At 38.1% G+C, this 13,235-nt stretch overlaps 1 protein-coding gene across 1 annotated transcript; it reads right to left on the minus strand.

Moving 5' to 3' along the window:
* Positions 1-1,758: 1,758 nt before the first annotated feature.
* LOC122021581 (3-ketoacyl-CoA synthase 6-like) lies at positions 1,759-3,687 on the minus strand. The gene is made up of 2 exons (XM_042579703.1): positions 2,910-3,687; positions 1,759-2,822 (listed from the first exon to the last, which is right to left on the minus strand). The coding sequence occupies exons 1-2, from the start codon at positions 3,612-3,614 to the stop codon at positions 2,049-2,051; spliced, it is 1,479 nt and encodes a 492-aa protein (XP_042435637.1). The 5' UTR covers positions 3,615-3,687; the 3' UTR covers positions 1,759-2,048.
* Between the last annotated feature and the right edge of the window lie 9,548 nt (positions 3,688-13,235).

Raw genomic sequence — 13,235 nt, forward strand, 5'->3', positions numbered from 1 at the left:
TCTTACCTCCTAATCAGCTTTATTTCGGTATTAAGGCTATGGCAAAGTCTATGTATAAACTAAAAACTGAAAATACTAAATTAAAAAATGAAAACTTAGAAATAAAAATAACTTTAGTAAAATCTTGTCTGATAGAGAATTTTGATAAAATAAAATTTGAAAATGAAAAATTGAAAAACTCTAACTGTTCAAATATTTCTGTTTTTAGAAATTATAAAGGATTAAACTGGTACTATAGGTTTCATAAAAATCAGATTAGAAAAATATCAAAAGCTTATGTACCTAGAAAATACCTGATTAACCCTGTAGGATGGAATCTATATTGGGTTCCAAAGTCGTGTTTAACTTGAACTGTTAATTACATTTAGCGCTTTCAGTGAGTAAATTAAATAGTGAATTTATTTATAAGGCTTTGTCTAAGAAAGTGGTTGTTGCTCCAATAACCAAGAAGGTCTAGTGTCTCGCCACTGCCTGGAAGCCAAGTATTGAAATAAATAGTTTAATTGACTAACTGAAAAAGCATTAAAATTAAAAATTACTTAATGCTTTAAAGGGTTACTCAATTTGTTTTAGAAAATATTTTCAAAAATATTCATATTTACGTAAACTTAGGATTTTTTTTAAGTTAGGAAATCTTTCCGTTACAAATTTTTTCCTTAGAAATTATTTTGCCTTGTATATTTTTTCCTTAGAAATTTCTTTTCTACTTAGAAACTTTTACTACAACACTTATGAAAAAAAAATTCGATTGGGGTTAAAAAATATATTTTAAACATTGAAAAATATTTTTAAGTTACTTATTCCGTTGCACAAAATTTTTAACTTAGAAAATAAAAAGTTTTCCTACTTCTTAGGTATTTTTCTTTACTTGCCATTTTTTAAAAAAATTTTTTACCTTAGACTTGTTCAAAGAACTCCAATTTTTTTTTTATGTGATCAAAAGGGGAGAATAATGTTAAGTCTAGGGGGAGGTGTATTTAAAATTTCTTTCATTGAAAAATCTTACTTACATATATTTGCAACATTATTTGTTTTTATATTATGCCTGTTTTATCCTAACTTGTTGCTCACATCAAAAAGAGAAAGATTGTTGGACTCTAAGGTGTTTTGATATGATCAAAGAAGTTAAGTTAAGTCATGTTTTGGTTTACCTTTAGCAATCCTCTCTAAATTTTATTTTAATTTTTTCCATTTTCCGTGCCTTTTGGATTTAAATCAAATGATGTTTCTCTATGCTTCGTTGTAAATTAGGAACAGAAACAAATAAAGCCGAGCTAAATTCTATATTATTTAAACTTATTTAATAAGATAATCAAGTTAAATTATATAAATTTGATTTAATCTTGATTTAAATTTAACACTTCGATGAGCATGGTTCGAATTCTGTCTAGAAAATATCTGTTTACAGTGGAATTATGGGTAGTGACCAAGTATACATTGAAGTCTATTTAAATATTTTTAATCTAGTGGGTTTTTATTTTTATTTTCTAAAAAATATGTATTTTCTTAAATATAGTATTTGGTTTGTATTAAAAAGATAGTATTTTTTAAAAAAATTAAAAAAATATCTAAAAATCATTTTATAAAAAAAGAAAACGTAAGTTTTCTAGAAAATAAAAATAAAAAACACGCTGGGCGGAAATTATTCTAAATCCGAGGAGATTCTGTTACGAATTTACTATTCGAGAGCTAAGCCGTGGGAATTGTTGGCCTCATGGCCTGTTTTCACTATACGCACAGGATTTTAAATGCACCAAATGAAGAACACACGTCGGCAGCAGCAGGTGGACAATACACTGAAAAGGATACATACCCCGACCGACCGACCGAGACACGCCGGAAGTCGGCGACAGCAGATGAAGCGCAGGCACATGCACATGCACAGCACGCATGGATCACAACGACTTTAGATTAGTGTAAGCTCTAGCTAACCAGAAATCGAATACTAACAATCGATGAGCATCCGTCCGCTCGATTGTTAATTGCTGATGGCCAGCCGGCGGGTGGTTTTGGTTGAATTGCTGCTTCATTTCTGCATGGCTGGCCGTTTAGAGGCGGACGACCTCGGGGATGTCGACTGGGTAGCGGGCGATGCAGTCGGCCCAGGGGCCGTCGGCGGGGGCTTTGACGGTGCGCAGGCACTTCCACACCGCGCTGTTGCACTTGAAGCCGCTGCCGAAGCCGATCTGCCACACGCGGTCGCCGCGGCGCATCCGCCCCTTGGACTCGATGTAGTTGAGCTCGTACCAGAGCGAGCTGCTGGAGGTGTTGCCGAACCGGTGCAGCGTCATGCGGGACGCCTCCACGTGCTCCGCCGACAGGTCCAGGCTCTTCTGCAGCTCGTCGATCACCGCCCGCCCGCCGGCGTGGATGCAGAAGTGATCGAACGCCTTTTTGAAGTCGGGGACGTAGGGTTTCCACGCGGGGTCGATCAGCTTCCGCCCGGCGAAGGAGAGGGCGAAGAGGAGTTGCTCGGACATGGGCAGCACCAGCGGGCCAATGGTGGTGATGTTCGACCTCAGGGATTTTCCGGCGATCGCCATCAGGTCCTTGGAAAGGGAGATTCCCGAGTGGCCTTCCGCGTCCTCCTCCTGGTACACGCAGCGATAGGAGCGATCGTCGGCCCCCTTGTGCGTTCGCACCACGTGGGCCAGCCGGTACTTGGCCCGCGCCGCCTCACGGCCCCTGTTCGAGAGCAGGATCGCCGCCGCGCCCATCCGGAACAGGCAATTGGGAAGCAGCATCGACCGTTGATTGCCGGAATAGAAGTTGGGGGTGATGATCTCCGTCGAGACCACAAGCGCATTTGCGCGAGGGTGCACCTGCTCGATCGAATCGAATCGAATCGAATCGATCGATTATTTTGACATTGTTCGATATGATCGATCGGATTGAAATTAAGTATTTACCTGAAGCAGGTCGCTCGCCAAGTCGATGGAGATGAGGCCGGCGCTGCAGCCCATTCCGGAGAGGTTAAAACTTCGGATGTTGCTCCGGAGCTTGTACTTGTTGATAATCATCGCGGACAGAGAGGGCGTGGGGGAGAAGAGGCTGCAGTTGACGATGAGGATGTCGACGTCCTTGGAACGTAGCCCGGTCTTCTTCATGAGATCGTCGACGGCGGCGAAGATGACCAGCTCCGCCTCGGCTCGCGCGCCCTCCATGGTGGGCTTGGGCGGGATGTAGTGGTTCGCCGGAGGGAGGCAGGTTTCCTCCCCCAACCCCGACCGCTCCAGGATCCGCGTCTGGAACTTCACGCTCCTCTCGTCCGAGTTGATCAGCCGCGTGTGCTCCATGAACGTCGAGAACGGCACGCGGCACGTCGGCGGCGGCCTGAAGCAGGCGTAGTCGACGAGGTACACCGGCCGCGGCCGCGACACCAAGTATAGGACCCCTGCAACGACCACCGACAAGGCGAGCGCCAGATTCCTCACAGGGTTCCCTTCGATCAACTCCCATACAGCATCCACGGTGCCATCGAAGCCGAGCTGGTGGACCTCAGAAGCCATGGCCGTCATGACGCCGGCCAGGAACAGAAGCCTGAAGTTGTCCACGATGAACCGGAAGCCGATCTTCACAGACCTCGGCAACTCCGGCTCCGGCACGCCAGGCATATTCTCAACAACTCTTTAATTATCCACAACACTTTGTTCTCCTTTGGTGACCAGAATTGCTTGTGGGAGGATATATATATACATGTGTATATATAAGAAGATCAATTAAATGCAGGTAGAGATTAGGTCAAACGCCGTGCCTACCATCGACAAAGTTCACTTTGCCACTCTCTGATTCATGCACAGTTGAACTTCACTTGAAGAGTAAGGGTCAGGAGTGGGGGAGAAAGAGCTTTGGATAGTTGGAAGAGGGCAACCAGAAATTATTATTATTATTATTATTATTATTATTATTATTATTATTATTATTATTTATTTTTTTGAGTGTTTAAGGAATTGGCTATCAGTTTGTCAGTGTGTTAGCTAAACTATCACAACCACCTTCTCAATGTGATTTCTTGCTATGCATCATCAGGAAAATGTCAAGTAGAATAAGTAGTACAGATTGTCCATCTTAATTAGACTAACTCATGCATGGTTCATGTTGCTTGAAGTACTCAACAATCTCAAGGGAACTGAATGTGTTTTACAATTTTTTTTATATATAATTTATATATTTGAGACTTAAATTTAATTAATTCGAGATGAACCATTCGGTCCACGGACAGACCATCAGACAAATCCAAAAGCATGAGCAATTTCTCATACAGTAATTAACGTCCTAAATTTTTCATCCCACTTAAAGAAAATATCATGTAGTGTACCATTTCTAAGATTTAAATCACGAGTGCTTATAAAATTATTTGAGTATCTTATCGTTGCACCATGGTGAAGGCATTGAATGAATGTGTTTTACATTGGTGGCAATCATGCATGTCTTGACCTATGACCCTTTTATTGAATGTTAAAGCTCAGCACAAGAAAAATAAGAATTAGCGATGAAAATTTCGATCACTAATTGATCGTTAAATGTATTTCATAGTTAAATTAGCGATGGAATTAAAATTATGTTGTTAATTTCAACTTTAATTTAGCGACGGGATTAAATTTTCATGACTAAATTTGTTATGAATTTTATCATATAACTTATAATTTTATTATAAATTTTATGATTTTAAAACAATCTGTATATAATTACAATATCAATACAATATATATCAACTCCAATCTCAACACTAATCATCAATACAAACATTAATCAAAATAATATTATTAACACTAATCATCAATACAAACATTAATCAAAATAATATTATTAACGACATCCAAATGTACATAATTACAATATCAACGCTAATCAAAATTTAATTTAATAACAACATTCAAGTGTACATATTGAACAAAATATTATTAGAAGCACTATACATTATAGGTTTAATGACATTAATCAAAATATTCCTTGATGGCAAAAGGCAAATACGCTCGCCCCTAGCGCTCCCGTCAATCCGTCCCAAGGCCAACATGGAAGAAAAATATTCCTTGTTAACTATAAATGTCTCAATTTGTTATCCAATCTTCAGAGTTCTTACAATTTTTCACAGATTTTTTGAATTAGCAAATTCCCTTATCCTGTCCTTTTGCTTTCCCAGCTCCTCTAGAAGTAATGCAACAACTCCTCCAAGAGAGTAACAAATCAATCCCTAGATTGTTGTCTAACATTTAAGTAAAATAAAAGTTGAATTATTTCAGAGATTGCTTGTAATCATAAATTTTCTTTTCAAAATATTGAGATTTACTTTCATTTACCACTAATCTAAAAAACAAAACAAGCGCACAATTTTACATATGATAGGGCAATCAATAATTCTCAAGGCTGTATATGCAGTACTATAAACTTTAATGTTAGAGAGCACTCAATAAACCTATTTTAAATGTAAACATTAGCATTAGCTATTTCAAGTTCAAATTTTATCAAGAAGGGTTTGAGAGGTAAATACCTTAAATACAATTTATGGTGCATTTAGATCGAAGTCATTTGCTTTGATCAAAGTGAAACTGCAAGTAGAAAAACATTAATATCAGATAAAAAGAATATCATGAAAGACTTCAAAATTAAGATGTAGCAAGTTGAGAAAATTGAGAATTTGAATACATCGTATCCTAAGGAAAACATCTTATTCAGATAAGCGTATTCATAGAAAATTGAGAATTTGAACAAACCATTTCTTCCTCAAGTTGTGCCTTTCCAATTACTCTTTCTTCCCTTCTTTTAAATATCAGCCTGCATCAAAACCATATTAGTATGCAACAAAAATACCTACAAACAAACTTTAGAGATGTAGCAAATAAAAAAGGACTAAGTAAATTAGACAAAATTCAAGCTTCTATAAAATTTTAATCAGTTCTTTATAAAAAAGAGAACATAGAAGATTAAACTAAATTAATTAAAAGAGACAAATCCAAGAAAATCTACTTAGGTTTATGCAATGGCATGCACTTTTTTTACTAGATTACAAAGATTTATCTTTATTCATAACAAGAATCATCATTCATTTCCCTTGAGCACAGCATGTCTCATAATAGAATGAAAAATTATGCTCAAAATTATAAATTCAACAAATATAGACAGATGAACGGTCTTAGATGTTGAGATGTAGAAAAATTATATGAAGATGGAATTAAAGTGTATATTATCAAACATGAAACAACTCTATATTTGATGAAACCATTCTAGTGACAGGTGGAGCAAAGCTTAAACACCACTGATCCAGTCTAAAAATCGTGGAGATAGTTAGTTGGGGATGTGGCTGCTACGATATGACTATTGTGTTGACTAGATGTAGACCTCACTCCGCTTTGCAATATAAGAAACGTCAGTGTCAAGCCAAGGAAGGGATCCCTAGCATTGGCCCTCCTACGCTCAAGTCAATCACTAGAATAGTAGAAGAAAATGGAGCAACAGTGAGCGCAAGCATGAATAGTAAATAACATAGTCTCCAGGGCGTAGCACAGCTGGGGGCACATGGTTTCGTGGCCGAAAGGTCCAGGGTTCGATCCTCGGGGTGTCATTGTCTGGGGTTAACGTCCCGGCTATGCGCTTTCAGCTGTGTACCTGCATTTACCTCCCTCCATATCGGTGGGACCGACTTTAGGGGGGTCGTTGATGTGGCGGTTCCACATAAATAGTAAATAACATGTACCTCCGTCGGTGCATAGACCCCCTTTATATAGCGTTCCAGTAGGTGACGTGCATTATCCTCGAGAAATGGGCACGTTCTCCAATTTATCCTATGAAAGTACCTGTCAGGAAAGTACTTTTAACACCATTCCTTAACAGGACATGCATATCCCTGACAAGACAGTAGAAGTTTCTGTCATATAATCCGCCTGTTGACCATACCTTGTGTCAACGACATTATCTCCCGTAAGAATATTAAGAGATACATCAATGATCCTTCTGCTCGGCCGAGCGAGATAGCCCTCGGCTGAGAACTCCTTAGCTCGGTCGGACTCTGCTGCTCTTCCCTCCCGTGACTCGACTCGATAGTTTGTTTCCACCTGACTGGACTGACGCTCTGGTCATCCCAACGTTCCTCTGCTCCGTGATGAGCGCTTAATGATCTTGGTTGTACGAGCGTTCTGTTTGGGTCAGCCCTTTGTTGGTCGGGTGATTCATGCCCGATTGGCCACTACAGGAGAGCTCTGCTCGGCTTCTCTTTGGTGAGCTCATTAGTTCTCTGGCGTTGACCTTCTTGACTTTGACCTCCACGTAGACTACTACCTCCGTTGTTTGATCCGCACTTAGTGGCCCCCCTTTATCACCACATCAAGCACTATGGGCTTTAAGTTATACACTCATGAGTATCCAAACAAGGAATAGGTTTGGTGGACTAGGAAATTATACTTCTTTAGTTGCTAAAGACATATGAAGATCATGTCATCTTTCGTGATCAATCCAAGCAAAATGGAATATAAGATATAAAAAAAAAATCTAACCAATACATAATATACCACTATCTATGATAATTACATACAATTTTTTCTCTTTGCCTCTTCTGTTTTAGCCTTCACGGATATATCAAGAGGTACACCTTGCATCATGTTCTATCTTTTTCCTCCACACAAACCTTCCAATATGTAAATGAATAAAGTAACGGGACAGAAGAGGAAGGCGACAAGGAGGAGGATAGGAGGGAGCAGGAGGAACGAAAGCAGGATACGACGGAGTAACGAATTTTCTCCTGCTGCGGAATTTAAATTTTGTTGCTAATTCGGTTGTTAAAATCAATTTTATTGTAGTGAGTGATATAAACTTAGGTGTATTCATTCATTTTGTGGCCTAATGCATAGATAGAGATGTGTGTCATTGTTGAATCTTAAAGTTGCATGAATGAATCGTAATTTAGAACATCATAAACACTTACATTGCAATGTCTTGTGAAGTATTGTTCCTTCTTATTGTTTGTGATTAACATCACAAAGACGACTACGACAAATCACTCTAATAACTTCACAAACCAAATTTCTATTTTATTAGTTGTTTTATAAGTAATGGTCTTACCTTTATTTATATTTAACAAATAGAGATGATTATCCATGTAAGAGGATCAATCTCAACCTTCCAACATTCTCACCGAAACTTTATTCGAATTTCCAACATGCTTACCTCTATTTATATTGACAACAATAGCACACGTAAGAATATACTCAAGAACTATCTTTTATTTATCAACTATATGCCTAATAAAATTATACTTAATAAATATGTGCTTACCTTTACTGTGATTTTGGAATTCCTAGAAAAAGCTATGGCAACTTAATTATCACAGTAAACTGTAACAAAACTCTCACTGTCCTCATCAATCTTTAGACATTTCAGAAACCTTCTTAATCGGATGACTTCTAGCACAGACACTACACAAGCCACATATTCAGTTTCTATTGTTGGCAATGCTACACAAGCTTATCTCTTAATGTTCCATGAGATACTACACCATTCAAAAAGAAGGCATAGCCAGATATGATTTTTCTATCATCAAAGTTCTCAGTCCAATCTGCATCTATGTAGCCTTTCGGACTCATATCAAATCATTGAAAATAGAGATAATTACCTGTTGTCCCTTTAAGATATATGAATATCTTCTTTACCGTTTTCAAATGTCTTATTCTTGGATTTGATTAGAGACAGTTAACTAAACCAATATCATAGCTGGTATTAGGATGTATACACAACATAATGTACATTAAACTAGCAATAACACTGACATATAGTCTTTTCTTCATCTAAGTTATTTCCTCAAGAATCTTGTGATACATACTCTTACTCAGAGAATAATATCTTTTGTTATAGGTGTCTGTTCAATATTATAATTTAACATATTAAAATTTTATAGCATCTTAGTAATATAAGTTTCTTAAGAGTTAAGACAAACCCAAAAGTTTTTTTTAATCAATCTCTTATTATCTTTACTCCTAAAATATACTCAACTTCTGTTATATCTTTTATGCCAAATTATGATGAAATGCATGTTGTGACTCCTATCACTAACTTTGTGTCATTTTCAACTATTAACATATCATTAACATATAATGATAATATGACAAGTTTTCCTTTATCTCATTTTAAATAGACATAATGATCTTTATTGGTTATTAAAATGATAAGATAGAATGATTTCATTAAATCTTATATTCTATTGTCTTGATGCTTGCTTTAGACCATAAATAGACTTTTTAAGTCTAAACACTTTGTTCTTTTGGTCTTCGGCAATGTAACTTTTAACTTGTGCCATATAGATTTATTTATCAATGTTGGTGCAATATTCCCTAGGTCAAGGTTGACCTGGTTGATTGAGCTTGAATTGGGTCAAGCTCGAGTCTTGATGTTTGGGTTTCAATGTTTGACAATACATGAAGACAAGACATGGAGATTGCAGGTGCAATTGTTCATGTAATGAGATTGTGAAGGAGAGTCAAATAGGTCAAAGTTGACTGGATACTTGACTGGAAAATCCTGGTGAGTGAAGCTAAGTGAAAGTCCTAACTGGGAGGTTAAGCAGAAGGAAAATCCTAGTGAGTAAAGCTAGGTGAAAGTCCCGGTGAGTGAAGCCGGGCAGCTGGAAAAGTCCCGATGAGTGAAACTAGGCAGAATGAAAGTCCTGGTGAGTGAAGCCAGGCAGATGAGAAATCCTAGTGAGTGAAGCTAGGTGAAAGTCCCGGTGAGTGAAGTCGGGCAGCCGGAAAATCCTGGTGAGTGAAGCCAGGTGAAAGACTTAGTGAGTGATGCTAGGCAGTATCGAAAGTCCTGGTGAGTGAAGCCAGGCAAATTAGAAGTCCTAGTGAGTGAAGCTAGACAGAAGGAAAATTCTAGTCAGTGAAGCTAGGTGAAAGTCCTGGTGAGTGAAGCCATGCACAGAAAATCCAGATAGATGAAGTTTGATCAGACATCTGGTGTTGGGAAGCCCAAGTAGGTCAAAGGGATTGGCCGGATACTTGGCACAGGAAATCCAGGTGGATCAAGGTTGATTAGACACCTGGTGGAGATAAGTCCAAGTGGGTCAAGGATGACCGGACACTTGGCACGAGGAGAAAAGTCCAAGTGGGTCAAAGGGATCGACCGAACACTTGGTGAGGGAGTTCTATCAGGTCAAGGGTGACCGGATGCTAGGCGTGATGTACCAACAGGTCATGGTTGACTGGATGTTGGTTTAGGGGACCTTGGACTTGTTTTTGGGCAAAAACAAGAGCTGGATCGATCAGCCGATTGATTGGCTCATGCCCAATCGATCGGCCGATCGATTGGGTGAGTCCCCACGACAAGTCTCCTCCCAATCGATTAGTGGATCGATTGGGGAGAAGTGTCGCGCGAACAAAAAGCCTCCCAATCGATCAACCGATCGATTGGGAGCCTCCGATCGATCGAGCGATCGATTGGGAGGTGCGATTTCGCACTATAAGCCCTGGATCGATTGGCCGATCGATCCAGGCAATTTCCGAGAGCACAGAGGTGCTCTGGATCGATTGACCGATCAATCCAAAGTCTACCCAATCGATTGGAAGCAATCTGATCGATTGGGATTTGACCGTTGGCGCAAGATATAGCTGTTGGCGTGCGTTCGTCTTCGGCAGAACTTCCAGAGCTCACGATTTTCATCCCAGATCTTCACAGCAGCTTCTCCATAGCGTTTTCCACTCTCACCGTCAGTTCTTGAAGGATCTTGGAGAGACATCCAAGTCAAGAGGCGTGACTACAACAAGAGGAAGAAGCTAGGGTTAGGGTTTTCACTACATATCTTGTAAGATATTTCTTGTATTTATCTTCCCTTGCTTTCTTGTTGTATTGAGAGTATTGTAGGGCTTCTCCGCCTTCGGTAGTTACCGTAAAGAAGTGTTTTTATTAGTGGAGGGTGCGTGAGTGTGTGGATCCTTGGACTAGTCACCTCTTCTTGAGGTGGATACCAAGTAAATCTACGAGTTAGCGTTGTGTGGTTGTTTCTTTGTATTTTCCGCTGCATTTCATCACAAGAAGCAAGCAACGACGAGCACGAGATCGCGCCGAGCTATTCACCCCCCCCCCCCCCCCTCTAGCTACATAATTGGTCCCAACAGTCAAGAGCTGTCTTTATATCTATTTGATATAATTCTAAATCAAAATGTGCTACCATAGCTAAAATGGTATGAATTGACACAAATTTTATGATAGAAGAAAATGTCTTTTCAAAATCAATACCCTCTTGTTGGATAAAACTTTTTGCAGCCAAACGAGCCTTGTATCGATCAATCGATCCATCCACTGTTCTTTTAATTTTGATAATCCATTTATTTCAAATAATCTTTTATCCTAGAGAAAGATCGACTAATTCTCAAACATGATTCTTTTTCATTTACTTTATTTCTTCATCCATTGCAACTTTTTACTTTTCTCTAATTGACTATCTCAATGCTTCTTCAAGAGTTTGAGGTTCTTCATTGTCAACCGAGAGAATCATTCAGGCCTCATTCTCAATGTCAAACATTTTCCCAAGGAATAATCTTACGTCTATTTCTTCGTAGGTTAGACTGTTGAGAAATCAACTTATTAATTATCAAATCACTCCCACTAGGTTGACTAGACTTAGATATCTCTTATGATATCTTGTTCGTTTATAAATTACCATTCTCCTCTTATATTATAAATAGAGGAATAGTTTTATCAATAATATCTCTCACTAGGAACGCGATTTCAAAAAATATTGCATCTCTCGACTCTATTTTGGAGATAGTTTCATCTTACTGCTCACTAATGAAACATAATCCTTGGAGGTATGAGAATATTTTACAAAGATACACTTCTTACATGTGGGTCCTAATTTTCTATATTTGTAAGTCTTATCATGAATATAGGCAGTTGACCCTCAAGGTCTTAAATGACTTAAATCTAGCTTTTTGTCTGTCTAGCATTCATGAAGACACTCGGTTAAGTATATAGGTTGTTGCAATAATGCATCCCCTAATAGAAAATCTATAAATTAGCTTGAACTATCATAAACCTAACCATATTTAGAAGAATTTGATTTCTTCTTTTAGCAACCCCATTTTGCTATGGAGTTTATGGATTGTTAATTGTCTAATAATATCTTTATCATTACATATTATTTTCAACTGATCAGACAAATATCCATTCCCACGGTCAGTGCATAAGGTTTTAACCTTATGATCTAATTGATTCTCAACTTCATTCAAATAATGTTTAAAATAATCTAATTCTTTAAATTTATAAGAAATTAAATACATATGACCAAAACATGTGAAGTTATCAATAAATGTAATAAAATATGAAGCTTCATGCCTAGCCTTCACATTCATTGGACTATAAATGTTTAAACGAATTAATTGTAATAGTGATTCAGGTCTAATAATCTTCTCAAATTATTCCTAGTTGCTTTTTTAGCAAGACAATACTCATATACAAAGACAAGTTAATCTTAGCATAAGTGTCTAGCTGACCCTCTTTAACTAATCTATTCATTCATTTTTATCTGATATGTCCTAATATAGCATGTCAAACTTTAACACCAATTTAGCATCACTAGTGAGAGCAATATTTAAAAAATAACCATCAATTCCATAATCAATATGTGACTCTATATCAAGAACCATGAAACCATTCGTTAAAAATTATATTCAATTAACACAGAATTAATAATAAGTTCTGCATACATACTGTAAAAGTTCAAACTGCATCTCAATTCAAGAAGATATATAATAGAAACTAAATTCCATCGAATTTTAAGAGCATAAAGAATATCATGTAGAAACAAAGTATATCCACCATGTAGGTTGAGTTTGTAGGATCGGAAAGAATGCTATAGGAAGGGGGGTGAATAGCGATCGTCAAAATTTGATTTTACAAACAGATACGCAATGGAAGAATAAAAAGCAATGCTAATACGACCAAGTTTTTACTTGGTTCAGAGCCTTCGACGACTCCTACTTCAAGGTCCGCACTCATAGAGTGTTTTCATTGGGCAATCCACTAATGGTTTGAAATGGTTACAAATTGCAAGTACAAGAACTATAAAAAAAATTACCAACAATAAAAACTAATTAAAGCTAAAGTCCAGTTGTCGGTGGAGCGTAGCAACGTTGCGGGAGCCTTCTCGAGGCACCGAGCAGAAGAGAAAGTCATTGCAGTTGCCGTCTTGAAGCATCGGGTTGAAGGCCTTTAAATAGGTCCATTCCGGGCGCCTAGAATCCCTCCAT

Source organism: Zingiber officinale, chromosome 9A (genome assembly GCF_018446385.1).
Source record: "Zingiber officinale cultivar Zhangliang chromosome 9A, Zo_v1.1, whole genome shotgun sequence".
Lineage (NCBI taxonomy): Eukaryota > Viridiplantae > Streptophyta > Magnoliopsida > Zingiberales > Zingiberaceae > Zingiber > Zingiber officinale.